This window comes from Lampetra fluviatilis, chromosome 11 (assembly GCF_964198595.1).
Source record: "Lampetra fluviatilis chromosome 11, kcLamFluv1.1, whole genome shotgun sequence".
In the NCBI taxonomy this organism is placed as follows: Eukaryota; Metazoa; Chordata; class Hyperoartia; order Petromyzontiformes; family Petromyzontidae; genus Lampetra; species Lampetra fluviatilis.
Window position 1 is genome coordinate 7,176,792 of NC_136285.1, and position 16,156 is coordinate 7,192,947.

The 16,156-nt window shown below is 45.7% G+C and overlaps 1 protein-coding gene across 1 annotated transcript in view; it reads left to right on the top strand.

Annotated features, from left to right (window-relative positions):
- LOC144934897 (anoctamin-6-like) overlaps positions 1–14,377 on the top strand; it is a 36,412-nt gene extending 22,035 nt beyond the window's left edge. Inside the window, exons 11-20 of the mRNA XM_078861166.1 lie at positions 737–876; positions 1,883–1,957; positions 3,470–3,695; positions 4,630–4,796; positions 6,697–6,794; positions 8,702–8,832; positions 9,345–9,550; positions 11,377–11,582; positions 12,660–12,765; positions 14,162–14,377. Coding sequence (XP_078717292.1) covers positions 737–876; positions 1,883–1,957; positions 3,470–3,695; positions 4,630–4,796; positions 6,697–6,794; positions 8,702–8,832; positions 9,345–9,550; positions 11,377–11,582; positions 12,660–12,765; positions 14,162–14,377 — 1,571 coding nt within the window. The remainder of the gene's footprint in view (positions 1–736; positions 877–1,882; positions 1,958–3,469; positions 3,696–4,629; positions 4,797–6,696; positions 6,795–8,701; positions 8,833–9,344; positions 9,551–11,376; positions 11,583–12,659; positions 12,766–14,161) is intronic.
- The last annotated feature ends 1,779 nt before the right edge of the window (positions 14,378–16,156 follow it).

Genomic DNA, 16,156 nt, shown 5'->3' on the forward strand with positions numbered 1-16,156 from the left:
CCCTGCGACAAACATACATTTTGGTTACAGGGCAGTTGGTATAGTGCTGCCCCCTGCCGTGTTGATCAGAGGTCATATGAAGGGATTTCAGAGGTAGCTCTTTGATAATCACTTCCTTGTGCCATTGTCTAACTAAAAAAGTAATATTTAAAAAAAATTATAACACGCTTTTATGAAACTTACTAATAATGGCAGAACTCCACGACTCCAGGAAGTGGCCCGAAGCTTGCCATAACGTAAGGGAGCGTGGGCAATTACAACCAACGTCAGTTGAGCGTGGACAATTAGACCCAAGCCGAAACATAACATATAAAAATGAATGTTTACAAATATATATTTTATATTTTTAATGATAGAATGTAGTATTGTCATCAGTATGACATAAGTATACCAAGTTTGCAGTCGATACCACATTGGGAAGTGGGTTAAAATTGAGTTACAAGATTTGAGGATACAACAACGACAACAACGACAACAACAGACAGAGTGAGTTAAAAGAAAGCGTGTAATAATAATAAAAAGGTGGCACGGCTCTGCAAAAGATGCATTCTCCATCACGTGACATGACACGACACCCATGGCACATTTTATAGGTATTTATGAAAGTAAAACAAAGTACTGATTTTAAGTTACTTTGAAAATACCATGTAAAAGACTGCATTATGTAACTTCTGGATTATTCGGGAGTCGGATTACTTTTGAAAGTTGCCCTCCCCGTGTGTGGCGTGTGATACAGCCACAGTGTTCCTGGAGATATGGAGGCGCTACCAGACGGCGCTCGCTTTCCGCTGGGACCTGACGGAGGAGGAGGGCGATCCGATCCGACCTGAGTATGAGGCTCGCTGCACCAGCAAGAAGCTCAACATCGTCACCATGGTAACGCTTTCTGTCATCCCCACGACGGCTACCTCATCACACACCTCTATGTTGTGCCGTTGGATATGTCACTTTTACTGTTTTCTTTCATAACAGTTGCTGGCGTTTTCGCCGAATTTCTATCGCGATTGTGCTTTTGCCGTCATGTCGTGTAAAGAAGAATCCATGATGAACTTTCGCAGAGCAGCGCGTCACCCCATGTTAGAGAGAGGTCCACAGCAACAATTATTACGTCTGAGACCCCTTCAAGTGACCACAATAGGGGGCAGCATTTTCCCATCCATTCCCATCCACTCTGCTCAGAAGAAATCTTCATGATGGTCAAACCAATCTTTAAATGTATTTATTTAAAAAGCTGACATTTGGCCAATTTAAGTACAGAAACTAATCTAATATTAAAGGATTTTCTTTTTTCTTTCTTCAATAATTACCAGGCTGATCGATCATCCCACTACACTTGAGAAATCTGTTCAATTAGAGGCAGCTGTCTGGAGTCTAATGCAGAATCTCAGTGCTGCCAACTCAACGCTCGGACCTCTGAACCACCCGACCACCTTGCATCATTGCAATGCTTAACCAGTGTTGGGGAGACGAAGGATGCCTCGTTAGCCCACATTAATGGGTCTCACTAGCAGCGCTTACTCTGTCAGCCTCATGCATTCAAACTGTGGTCTCCGTCTGTGCGCTCGTGCATGGAAGTGTAGTGGTGAGTGCGCTGCGCTACGAACCCGGCGGCCCCAGTTCGATTCCGGCTCACGGTCTACACCATTGACGATTATCTGAACCGGTCCTGGGCCTCCCCTAGGTCGACTCAGCCTCAATTTAGTACCGAGTGCGATGTGTAAACATCGCCACTGGGCAGGCAAAGGCGGCAGGACGTGGTGCTGGCCACTCACCCCTTCGTGTGCCGTGCCGGCCTTCATAGGTGCTCGCTAACAGCACTTGCCCCGACAGTCTGTTACCAGCTATACGGGGGATCGTTGTCTTTATTTGTTGGTGAGTGCAGGAGGAGGAGCCCCACGTGCCCAGGAGAACACTAAGGTTGCGCTACTGCTTCTCCGGAGTCATGGTGTTGTTCTGGGTGAGTCTGCCAATCCAGCAACAAGCACTTACATTGAACTCTCCTGCTCCTGACCCATTGGAGCTAGGGCCTAGTCACCTGGAATACTCCTGGTGTTGTAAAATGAAGCAGGATTGAGCCTGGTTACTCGACGAATGGGTAACCATCTCCCACAAAAAAAAACAGGTGTTGTAGGCTGCTGCAGGGCTATGTTGTGGCCAGCAGAGGAGTGTACTTAGGTTCTTCATTCTATCAGCGACTGGCATTGGTCGGCGTGGTGAAGTATGGGAAAGGGGTGGGGGAGTCGTTGTCCAGTCGTGGATTCAGATAAGTGCCGATCCCAGTCCCAACAACCACACTGGCCTCCACCAGCCAGAGTGGCTCTCATACAAAGTTCATACTTCTGGTGATCTATTGAGTGATTACAACATGTTAGGCTATAAAGATATATGCATCATTTTATTATTTACAGCCCTTCGTCAGCCTAATCAATTGAAATCTCCACAACTGGCCCAGACCAATCAATCACGCGACACTTGATTTTTTTCCAGTAGTGCCAAAATTGAGTCATTGTGGGCCATCATTCCCACCTGCTACCCTTGTCAACAACCCGTCTTGCTTGGGACCTTGATATGAGCCTCGAAGCCAGATTGAGGACATTTCCTCAGCTGTCATCCTTGGCCTTGGCCTCGGGGTTTATGGTCTCAGTCCGAGGACTTGGTTTAGAAGCAACGGCCTTGACACTAGCTTCAGCCTTCAGGGCGTTGACACTCATTGGTCTTGGCCTAAAATGATCCTGGCCTGGGCCTCGGCTTGGCCTTGCAGCTTTTGGCTTCGACCCCCGGTCTTGGGCATCGCGGATCCTGGCCTCGAAATCAACATTTCCGTTTTATAACGGGCACATTGCAGCTAGACTTGCGCGAGGCCCTCATGGTACAGGTGGGTGGCTTTCCACTGGCTATTTTCCGTGCTGAGACAGAAGCAAACCGTAAGACTCTAGCCACACAAGACAACTGAACCTGGCTTTGGGTCAAGCAGGGCCAGAGTCAAGGTTAATCATTTTCATCATATCTTTTTTTGCCAGTATCAAAGTATGAAAAATAAAAATAGCTTTAACCCTTTATGGTGAATTTTCAAAGACAATGCATATATCAGTGCATGTTTGTTTGCATGTTTTACCACAAGTACATGTGTCTAATGCAGACTTGATTCTTGGTAAAATGTATCTATTTGTTGTTTGAACATCTTAACACCTATTTATTGCCAGAAAGGTTCAAACCTATTCTTATTTTTTAAATGTTTCATCATACATTACATCAGTCTGTTCAATGAAATCTCAGCATTACACATTCATTGCGTGTGATGTCAGTGGCATGGCTCGGGGTTCTGAAGTGGAAAAATGAACTGATACCTCTTGAGCCAGACTGGGCTAGGTCAACGTGGCTGAATCACAACTCGGTTGCACTGTGGAAAAAGAGCTAAGAAGACTCCATCGATCTCACCCACTCCAATGTTGTCTCGTGTTCCCGGCAGATCCTCTTGATCATTGCGGGCATTCTGGGTGTCGTTGTTTACCGACTCTCCGTGTTCAGCTGCCTCTCGTCGAGTATGCCCAAGCGCGTGTCCGAGATCAAGGTGATCGGCTGGTTGCTGACACCGGATATGGTCGCCTCCATCACGGCCTCCGTCCTCAATATTGTGGTCATAGTTCTCTTGAACATAGGCTACGACAAGATGGCTATTATCCTCACCGACCTAGGTAGGTGTCATCGCCATCGTGGTTTTTATCGGTGCACTTGTTGTATGCCTCCAGCGGCAACACGTACCGCTACAGCTTGAATAAGATGACCTCCGGCCTAATTGGCGGATATTTGCTTTTGTTGATTATTCTGACCTCTGAGCCACCTCATCTGAGCTGACAGTGGCCGGTTGGGGTGGGGAGGATGGTTTTTGCAGGAAAGCCTTTGATCGGTGCCTGCTTTGATTTTTACGTGAAAGGGAAATGTTCATGTATATGTATGGGTTTAAACCTGCAACGCATTTGATGACATAGTTACATCGCAATTCACTGATGGTGTACACGAGTAGTTGTCAACCTTTTTTGGTTTGTATGCCCCCCCCGCCTCCCCTAATGCACGCTAATATCTAGGAGCGTTCATAATTTCCTCGACGATATCAATCGAACTTTGTGGACATTCGTGTGTTGTTTTTTCCTCCTTTAGCAGCCACACAATCATTATCCTTGACCCACTGGCCATCACCCTCGTCTCACGAGGGTGTCCTGACCATGCCCACTTTTACAATCATTCAGTATTTGATATTCCCTTTAATATCCGCTATCATAGTTTAAAACTATTTCTTGCTCGTCTTGCTCTCATGTTACATTTGCACAGTTTTTTGTATTTGTCTGTGTTTCATTTTCCACATTTGAATACATTGTTGGTTAGTTGTGCAATATCCCTTGAGCACCTTGTACGCGTTCTCTCCAATTTTTGATGTTTCTTGTCTTTGTTTTGTTGCCGGTGCTGTGATCACGTGCCACGGATCTCCCTTGCAAAATAGCCTCGCAACTGACTTAAACGGCATCATCCGTGTAAAACACGAAATTAAACTACATACATTTTTTTAAAAATGCCAAACCAAACGTTTAACTGGTACCCATGTTTGATGCACGCGTGTGTCCACACTCACAGAGATGCCCAGGACGCAGAGAGAGTACGAGTATCGACTGACGTTCAAGAAGTTCCTCTTTCAGTTCGTCAACTACTACTCGTCTTGCTTTTACATCGCCTTCCTCAAGGGCAAATTCGTCGGCTACCCTGGAGATTACGCGTACTTTAGAAAGTGGAGGATCGAGGAGGTGTGTGGGTCAGAGGTGTTGGGCCTAGCAATCATTTCTATACCTGCTTGTACTACATTCACCCGATTTTTTTAGTCTTTTGTTGCTATTTTTCTTCACAATTGCCTTTTAATTGTGCTATCGGTGAATTAACGAGGTAAAGGCATCTGCACTTGTGGAACTTTAACCAGCGACGGGTGGCTAGGGCTGACAGGGCTTTTGTCTCCTCAAACCTTAACGTTCGCAGCTCTGGCGTTCACACTGTCGAACCGATTTGAAACCAGAGTCGGCAGGAGAACACAAATGTCACCAGTTAACGCAACTGCTGAACCAGTTCTCTTGGCGGTGTCAGTCCACCACGTGCTCTAATGATGTTGTTGAGGTGGGGGGGTGTTGGGAGGGGAGGGAAGATGGAGGCGAGATATTCATCCGCAGCATCTCCCGTACTGTACCCCTTGTCGATGCGGAGATGAATCTTAGCGGCTTCAAAGCGCGTGTAGCCGAAACATCACCTCCAGTGGGCCGGAAAACAAACCTCATTAGGTAAGCCATGTATAGTCGAAACACGCGTTCAATAAAAACAGCATTGGGCAAGGTGTAACTGTAAGTGCATTGATTTAAGATAGATAGATATTACTTATTCTAGCAGTAAGAGCCCAATAAGCTGATAATTGGTTTTTTTACCCTTTTATCTGGCAACAAAACTGACACCTTTTTTTACAAGGAGTCGTGTTTGCATAGACCACAATACCTGCAGTCATAATGCAAACAAAAAACATAACTCTGATAATGTATGCACTGTCCTTGAAGTTTATTGGTCCACACCCGAGACAGCTTTCCTTAGAGCCTAGTCTCACATGGGTTGGACCAGATGACGCCAAAAGGCGCCTTTTGTGGACCAAGAACTTCAAGGACAGTGCACATTATCAGAGTTATGTCTTATGTTTGTATCATGACTGCAGGTATTGCGGTCTATGCAAACATGACTCCTTGTAAAAAGGTGTCAGTTTTGTTGCCAGATAGAAGGGTAAAAAAACAATTATCATATTTTTACTGGCAAATGAGGTTCCCATAAGGCCATCACTTTTTAAATATTCAATTTTATGTTGAGAAGAAAGTGAGAGGGTCATCAACGTCTGTTGGGTATCCTAATGTGGACCTCCCTGTATTTGACCCTTTCCCGTTCCAATGACGTACGTGCACCTCATCAGTTTTAACTTTATCGGTACCGAGGCTCCCACAAGGCTATGCGGGAAGGCGTCGCACAGTATGGCGCCAGCTATTATAGACTGCAGTCGTGTCTCTACGGTTCTCTGCGGTGAGCACAGTGTCTTGAAAAACAACGGCGCTATGCCTCTCCAAATAAAATGGACGCTGAACCTCTTGCACGTTTCGAGATTCCACGGTGAACGGGACACCCACCCTGCAACTTTCAGACGTCTCGGATGGGAAATGGGTGAATACCTTCAATGTTAAATTTCGATTTAAAGCTTTCGTGACTGCAGGGATTCATCTTCTTGGTTCTTTCGGTAAAGTCACGTAGAAGGGAAGTAATAAAATAATAAAAATAAAACATAATAAAATTAAATTCTCACGACGTTTAGGCCACAACGCAAGCAGCCGTCCTCAGGTTCTTCACAATGCAAGCAGCCAGCTGAGGACGGCTGCTTGCGTTGTGGCCTAAACGTCGTGAGAATTGTATTTTATTATGTTGTGGCCTAAACGTCGTGAGAATTGTATTTTATTATATCAGGTTCTTCACAATGCAAGCAGCCGGCTGAGGACGGCTGCTTGCGTTGTGGCCGAAACGTCGTGAGAATTGTATTTTATTATGTTTTATTTTTTATTATTTTACTAAAAGATCCAAGAAGTCCTTCAATGTTGCTCTAAGTCGACTCTCCACCCCAATCCCCTCCTCTAGTGTCCCCCAGCTGGTTGTCTCTTTGAGCTAACCAGTCAGCTCACTGCCGTGATGGGAATGAAGCAGATCATTGGCAATGTCCAGGAGGTCATTGTCCCGTAAGTGGCGCGCAAACACACTTGAGCTGGAAAATCTGATTTTATACGACATCACTCGATAGATCAATCAATGCAAGATTTGTAACACGCCGTATTCAGCGAAAAAGCTGAGACGAAAGTGCAAGTTATGCCTTCCATTACTGAAATAATTGGAAAATATGACAAAAGTTGTAAAAAAAAAAGTCTCATCTTTGTTCCCATGGCTGCCACTGGATGGGAGCTAATGGGAGTGGATTCTGACATGAGCCAAGACACCCCCTTGGACTTGGCGTTCAGAGGGCTCCCTCCCTTCGGGAAGCACTTTCAGAACGACTGCTATTTTTAAAAAGGCCTGAGTCATCAATCTAATCATGAAACAAGAAGTCGATTACAATGTTTAGTTGAACAATCAAATTAATCATCTAATCATCCCAGTTCTAGGAAAGCATAAGACAACGATCCCCCATGTAGCCTGCACAGGCTGTTGAGGCAAGTTGCTGTTAGCGAGCAACTAATGAAGGCGAGCACGGCTAATGAGGGGGTGGTGTGGCCAGCACCAGACTTGGCCGCGTGTGTCTCCCCAGTCCTGATATTTACACACCGCACCAGGTGCTAAGTTGACCTGGGAGAGGCTCAGGGCTGGTTCTAATAATGATCGTTGTGTCAGCCGCGGGCGGGAATCGGGATGTTCACCGAGGCCAGGAACCAAATTAGGAAACACACACACCTGCTCATCATACACGTGTTTGTGTCTGTGCATCATCTTGCAAGTGCATATTGGGTAATATATATATTGCTAAGAGGCTTCCCATGCCATGCAGGGTAATGGGGTTAATTTGACCATACTTCACCACTATTGTCAGACTGATGGCCTTAATCTAAGTTGTCTTGTGGTTGTTGTTTGACCTGCATCCCACTGGAACTTTTGCACACAGCGTTGGTGTACGGTGCTTTTTCTGCAATATTTTGCTGTCTTTTCTTGGATTTTCTGTTTGCACATAGTCACATAGTCACTTTAAGATGTTTTCTTGTTCATGTTTTTGTTTTTTGTTTGTTGCGGTTGCACCCAATTTAAGAGACGAATGGCTCACAGGGCTATACCTAATAAATAAACTTGAACTTGATGTGTTGGTGAAACGGAGCCCAAGGACTGATTCAGATACCACTCGCCACTAATGTTAGCCATAGCTGGGAATCAAACTGAGGTCGACCGTTCTGAGCACTGTGCACAAACCACTGTGGCACTGCTCCATACCAGGTTAGCAGTTAACACCGCAGTCAACTGTTCCTACAAAGTTTACCTTGGGCTATTGCTGCATCAAGTTTCATTCGGACAGTCCCATAACTTTAGACAAGCAACGTCCATGACTGACAGCTGCTGTGTAGGTTTAAGCGTTGTTCTGTCTCACTCTCTGGTGTGTTTTTTCGTGTTGCACCGCATGTTCAGCACGATGTCTGATGTTTTGCTCGACATGCTGGGAGCTTCCTGTGTTACAACCCCGGAAACACATTCGAGAGCTCTTAACCCTTTTATAATTTCGAGACGTCTACAAGTTGCAGTGTGGTGTCCCGTTCACCTCTGAATCTCAGAGCGCACAAGCGGCTCTGTGTTAATTTTATTTAGAGAGGCGTAGCGTCGTTGTTTTTAAAGACATTGAACTCACTGCAGAGAACGGTAGCGACACGACCACAACTCTATGATAACTGGTGCCAAAACGTGCTGCACGCCCTCCCTCCCGCATGGCCTTGTGAGAGCCTCGGTTTTTTATTCCGGTTTCGTTTTGACGACGTACACGTGTACGTCATCGGAACAAGAAAGGGTTAAAACAGACAACCTCAAGTTGATGATTAAATGTGTCCGTGCGTACTACGAGTGTTCATCTGCGTGTCTGCGTGCGCGTCCCCCCCTACTTCCCACCAATCCCCAGATGGTTCAGCAGTTGGTTGGCCAAGTGTCGGGCCAAGAAAGGGCCTCAGAATGTCCACACGCGCTGGGAGCAGGACATGGGCCTGCAGCCGCAGAGTTCCCTCGGACTCTTCGACGAGTACCTCGAGATGGGTATGACCAACTCAGGGGGATCGCACTGCTCAGTCAGCGGTGCATTGTAATTTATTTGGGTAAAAACACAAAACAATTGGATGTAATTTTATTGGACAGTATGCGTACAGCTCTTTGTCAATCTGCTGTGCGGGTTTGAGTCATCTGACCCGTGTTTCTAGTTGGTGAAGGCAGGGAGCACAGACGTGAAAGAATACTATGCCGTATGCACAATACAACGGATTTTGCTGCACTGACTTCTGTTGTCCACAATGCTGCAGCCTACAACAAGTAATATCAATACTCTAAAGCCTGACTCCCACCACCATCTGGCCCAGAATAACTCCCTAACATATCTGTGGGGGGGGGTGTTCCTTTGACTAAAACACATTAAAATAATTGTAAAAAAATGTTGGGACGCTTATAATTATTCCCGCATCAGAGCAATAACAGTGTATGTATGTGTGTGTGTACCCTGTTTTCCCCAACGTCCTATTCTCTCCCCGCCTGTCCCTACCCCCAAATTTCCGCAGTGATACAGTTCGGCTTCGTCACGCTCTTCGTGGCGTCGTTCCCACTTGCGCCACTGCTCGCACTCCTGAACAACATCGTCGAAGTGCGAGTCGATGCCTGGAAATTTGTGACAAAGATGCGGAGGCCTGTGGTGTCACGAGCGAGTGGAATCGGTGCCTGGGCAGACATCCTGGGCATCGTTGCCACCCTGTCCGTCATGACCAACGTAAAGTCACCAGATTGTCAGCTCCCTCACTCGCCGCTCCCATCTGGAGAGTGGTGTAACATTCTGTGTCAGTCGTGGGGGTTCTTTGACCATATTTCACGCTGGTCAATAGTAAACTTAAACTAAACCATGTTTTGTTGTACCAGGTAAGGCCTCCTGAGCCATGCAATATAGCACTTTTTCAGAAGCGACCTGGCCACAAATGATAGCTCAATGAAAGGCTTATCACATGGACATTTATAGCAGCCAAATATCCTAAACGTATCTTGATTCTAAATTTGGAAGGAAAAAACGGAGAACCCAGAGGAAAAATCCACGCGACCACGGGGAGAACACACACACTCCAAATATACAGCAGGTATCATCCGCCACCTCCTGTATACCAGGCGAGGTAGTTAACATATCGCCACCGTGGCGAGATATTGATACGGTTTGGCGAAGGGCTGGAATGGGGACCAGGACTGGCTAAGATATCACCCACCACTGACATTAGCCGTAGCTGGAAATTGAACGCAGGTGGCTGAGTTCAAAGCACAGTGTGCGAATCACTGCACCACCACTCCCCCCACCCCGTCCCACCCACCCCTCCCCAAACGTTGTGACCTGGTAAAGTTTGAGCCCTGTGATTGGTTGCTCGTGCCACTGTTGGCGGGAGGGTCACAAATAGAGGTAGCGCTAGAGAGCCCCTCTACGAGATATTTGGCCTACTCTTCCACGCTGACCAGATATGTTGCAAAACGTGGGAGTACCCAGACTATAACTAGCCCATTTGTACTATCGGGCGGCCAAAGGCTGGGGTGGTTTAACAAAACGATCCATCTCTTCAACTGCTGCATGAGATTGAACTGATGACTGTTGGTTTAACACATAGGCTTTCGCGACCAATATTATTCCTAATAAACGTTTTTGGGTTAGATCGCGTTATTTATAAATGTGTCGTAACCCTCCACCACCCGACACGGCCAATCAGTAAAAAAGTGTCACGTTGACAAAGACAAATAGTTCACTACTTTAGCCCACCGGTGTGTTAAAGAGTGAATCCACAACATCTAAAATGTTTGAGTAGTACGACGTTTCGCTGGTAATTACATCCAGCACCATCGGGCAATTTGCCAGAATGGTGAAGCCCTCACTTAAATAGAGCAGCAGGGTGACCGGGAGCAAGTGAGGGCTTCACTATTCTGGCAAATTGCCCGATGATGCTGGATGTAATTACCAGCGAAACGTCGTACTCAAAAATTGTAAATGTTGTGGATTCCAGAGGTGGGACAAAGTCATTGTTATGCAAGTCCAAGTCGAGTCGCAAGTCATCAAATTCATGACTCGAGTCTGACTCGAGTCCAAGTCACATGACTCGAGTCCACATCTCAGAGGTGGGACAAAGTCATTGTTATGCAAGTCCAAGTCGAGTCGCAAGTCATCAAATTCATGACTCGAGTCTGACTCGAGTCCAAGTCACATGACTCGAGTCCACACCTCTGGTGGATTCACTCTACAACTCACTGGTGGGCTAAAGTAGTGAACTATTTGTCTTTTGTCAACATGACACTTTTCTACTGATTGGCCGTGTCGGGTGGTGGAGGGTTACGACACATTTATAAATAACGCGATCTAACCCAAAAACGTCTATTATGATGACTGTTGGATTGCCAGTCATTGCGCTACGCATTACGCCATAACAGCATCCCCCAAAATTGTACTTGTGACAATTCTTGCAATTACTCAGGACAGTTTTGGGGAGTGAGTGGATGTTGGGAACCGGTGGTGTAATCACTGTGCATGCTTATTGACCGCTACCGCTCCGTGTCTGTGGGCGAATGCCATAGGCATGCATCGTGGCCTTCACGTCGGACATCATCCCACGGTTGTTGCACCATTACGGCTACTCGGCAGGGCACGGCGAAGGTTCGCCTACCGTGCACCGGTACACTGAGAACAGCCTGTCCATATTCAACATCAGCAACTTGCAGGAGCGAAGTCGTCCCGACAACCTGCCACCCTGGTTTGACCCGGCAATCCACACAGTGTGCAGGTTTGTGCAGCTGAATGCAATGCTCTCATTTCGGGGGGGGGGTGGGCGGGTGGGTGGGGGTGGTGCTCTCCTAGTGGATGTGATGCCCGGATTTCTGGGTATGCTGCCTAACAGATGTGCGATCCTTATAGGTGTGGTGTTGTAGTAGATGTGACATCATTCTGGGTGTGGTGTCTGAGTGGATACTGGACATCTGTGAAAAAAAAAAGAGCTTTATAGCACATCGGATTCCTCCAGTATAAATATAGATTCTGAGTGGATGTGACATTATTCTGGGTGTGGTGTCCTAGTTGATGTGACATCTTTCCTTCTGGGCGTGCTGTCCTCCTGGGTGTGATCTTTTGCTTGTTGTGTGTGATATGGTTGATTTGATGTAATTGCTCAATGTAACACCATCCTCCATATGCCAGCCATCTCAGTGATGCTGTCTTATTTGTGACGTGCGTAACAATGACTCCATGTATGACCATACAAACTGTTAAATATATATTTTTAATGAATTCTAGCTGAAAGGACACCTTGCTAATGTGTGATTTTATTTATTTATCCAGGAGGGCCTCTTTGAGTCCAAAGATGCTTTTTCAGGAAGGTCCTGCATTGAGAAATTTTGCCAATTGCTAATTTTTTTTATCAGTATACCCAATATAACCATATTCGCTCAATGTATAATATAGCCATGCTCGCACATAACCGTAGCACTCAAAATGCACCTGATTGCCACAGATCTCAGCAGCTGAGCAGGCTTCTTGAGTGTGGATCGTGCCTGGATTGGTGACCACAGGTGTTCCACGTGACTGCATTGTCGGCAGAGGGTATTGCAGCAAAATCAGTCGTTGTACTCGACTATCTATATTCCTTGCCTTCACCAGCCCGCACTGACCAACGTGAAGCATGATCAGAATAACCCCCACAACCTCTATGGTGTAGGAAGGCAGTAATCCAGAAGCAGACTGACAAACAGGCTGTGAACGAACATACGTACGTAACCATACTTGTTGAATTAGTGCCAATTCTACTTGCTATGCACGTTGCTCAGGACAGGCCGTGCGTGCTTGTGGTGTCATTACACGTGCGCAGATACAGAGGATATCGCTACCCGCCAGATCATCCCCAGGCGTACTCCGTCACCACGCTGTACTGGCACATACTGGCGGCAAAGCTGGCTTTTGTCATCGTTGTGGAGGTACGTATCTGCATGCACTCACGTATTCGTACACATGCATATGTACATTACAAGGCAAAGTTGTAGCCATGAAATTCCTTGCTCATGTCACTCTTAACTATTACCAGGTAAGGTCCACTGAGCTATATAGCTGTTTTTCAGAAGCGACCTGGCCACAAATGATAGCACAACGAAGTGGCTAATCATGTGGAAATTTAGAGCAGCCAACTACTCTAAACGCACGTTTCTAAATGTGGAGGGAAACACCGGAGGATGCGGAGACAAATCCTTGTGACCACAGGGAGAACATGCAAACTCCAAATAGACAGCAGGCGTCAGGGTCCGGATCGCACCCACAACCACCTGCATACCAGGCGAGGGAGTTAACATCTCGCCACTGCACCGCCCCCTCCATGAGAGGGCGCGCGAGAGAGACCCTCCTAATTGTATTTAACGTCACGTGGGAGTGCCCACGATGTACCCCAGCCTCCTGATCGACTGCCCAGGGCAGGGGGTCGGCAACCAAAATAACAAAAAGAGCCATTTTTTTTATTCGATAAAACAAAAATCAATATTTCAAGAGCCGCAATGCAGTGCTTAAAGAGTTGCATACGCCTCCGGAACCGCAGGTTGTCGACCCCTGGCTTAGGGTGCACCCATCTATACCTGCTGGGGGTGGGGGGACTGGACAGAGGCTGGGGGGATTTTAGAAGCTTGCTCATTGTTTCCACTGATTCGCCAAGAGATCAAACTGAACCGGTGACCTCTGTATTGCAAGTCCAGTGTGTAAAGCCATTGCACCACGGCAGCATCCTGCAAGCTTCATCGTGAGCACTTCTTAAGGTCAGCAGAGCAACTTATTATCAGCGTCATGAGGTCATCACAGAAAATGCCACTGATGCTTTCACACCTCGCCCATTGCATCATGTTTTCCAAGATCACAGATAATTGTGGTAATACAATACAATGTATTTATCTCGTCCAAAAGAGTCACCGTGGGTCTCCGGAACTCTTTCGCAAGGATCCTATTGGGAATGCGGTCTAAATTTTCCAAGTTTAATATCTTATTCACAAAGTAATTAATTGTAAAAAAAAAACACCAAGCAACATCGACTCCTGTATATATGTATATTGAACTTCTTTCGTACCATACGTAGCCAACCGTGCTAATCGGAGGTGCGAATCCTACTGGCAGACTGATGTTTGGAGGCGGGTCCTGCATACACCTTGTATCATACTGGGACAGCTGTCATGGGGGTCACCTTGGCTCGACTGCAGCAGGGCATTTGAGTGGCTGAGATGAGTAGTGACGTATAAGGCGCTTTCAGTTGCTGAGGCATTGAACAAGCGCCTCTATACAGCGCATGCAAATCCTGAAACTGAAAATCCTTTGCTTGCGCCGTGGATGCATTCGCAGCACCTGATATTCTTCACAAAGGCCTTCATCGCCCACGTCATCCCCGACACGCCATCCCACGTGCACGCCTGCGCACGTCGCGAGCGCTTCATCGTGCGGGAGATTCTGCGGCGGGCAGAGCTACGTCGCCTCCGCAACTCCTTCTCCTCCTCCTCCGCCTCGCCGATGATGGCGGACATGGGCCTGCTCCACCGTCCGCCGCACACGGACATTTAACTCCGCAAGAGCAGAGCCGGGATCGAAATAAATAACGATTTGGACATGGAATTTGCGATGGACACACCTGAAAAGGTGTGCTGCAATGAAATGTCTTTGTAGATAAATGTCGTTGTAATAATATTTGTTGTAAAATAATTTTAAATTATTAATATTTAGTCAAAATTACTTAAAAGAGTGTTAAATAGTATAGCAACAAAAGTTACGTATGAATGTAAAATTACTTCCGAGAGATTAAAGTTTATGTACATTTAAATATACATTTTAAACGTTTATTATGGAAACGCAAAATGACCAAAGTGAATAACATGTGAATTCATAAAGATGGCAATTTTTATTTAACATTACAATGGCTATAAATAAAGAAAGTAACTGGATTTAAATATCTTTATCCGAAAAGATAAAACATTTTATTGGACCTTAAACATTTAAAAACGCAAAGCCGAATTAAATTGTTGCAATGCAAAACCCATTTTCTGAGTTCATCAGAAGCTCCTGAAGCCGGCCTAGTCACAGAGGAATGTCCTTCATACTGAAAATACTTCCTAAATATTTACGTTTCATTACATTAACTTAACATGTAATACGTTTCATCGAAACATGTTAATAATTTAAAATGTACTTCTATTAATTTTCTTAAACACTTAAAACAAAAATCACGTGCACTGTAAAATGTTAAACCAGGTCACAATCGTGAAGCCGAGGCAGAAGACTGATTCTTCAAATCCGAGAAACGGAGGATGATGCTCATGGGTTTGAAGAGTTTGTGTTTTTGTAAAATAAATAAATAATGGTTGCAAGACACAGCTGGAGGCCCAGCAAATCACGTGGATGATTGTGGCGATCAAGAGCACGGGTTTAACGGAATTCCATACAACAGATAAGTAAGAACATGCTCTCTGTAGATCTAAAATTGCAACCGCACCAAAATTACTAATTTACAATGGTCATTGAGCACACTTGTTCGTTTAAAGAAAATAAGTTGGTGGTCATGCTGCTGCTACAGCTGTGTTGGCAGCGGTGCACAATTAACAATAGCAAAAAAAAAACACATTCGTCAATAACACTGCCTTGTATTCTTGGTTCTTTCAGTAAAGTCACGTAGATAAAAAATACATTTTTAATACAAAATAAAAATAAGAAATAGAAAATAATAAAAGGAAAAAAGCACGATAAAAATAGTAAAATTAAATTACAAATAAATTTAAAAAACCCACGACGTTTCCATCGCAACACAAGCGGTCTTCATCAGGCGGAGAGAAAATAAATATAGGCGACGTTTTGAGCAACGACCCTTCTTCACCAAAGCCTGAGACGTCGCCTATTAAATACGTTTTCTCCTTCGGCCAGTGTTATTGACGAATTTTCTTGCGTTTTCTCATCTTCATAACCACATCTCAAACGTCCTATTCAAGGCGTGCACCTTGCCCTACCGAGGGTTGCTCAGTTAGAGCGTGAACGCCGCTCCGGTTGGAGTTGTGTGGCTTCTTTGAGAGCGACGCTTCTCAACCGGTCTCTCACCTTGTGGCACTCACTCCCGAGTTGCCGGATCTTCGCAGCATACCACACCAAGCTATGCCTCAAGGCAGTGGTTCTTAATAACTGTTACTGCAGCCTTGCACCCCTTTGGTTCTCAATTATAATTTTTTTAAATAATGTGCTCATGCTTAATTTGTGTTTCGATGATTTACCTTAGAAAAAAATCTGGCCACGTCTCACGCGCCCCCAAGAAAGGGCATCTCGCACCCCCAGTGGGTGCGTGCACCTCTGGTTAAGAAC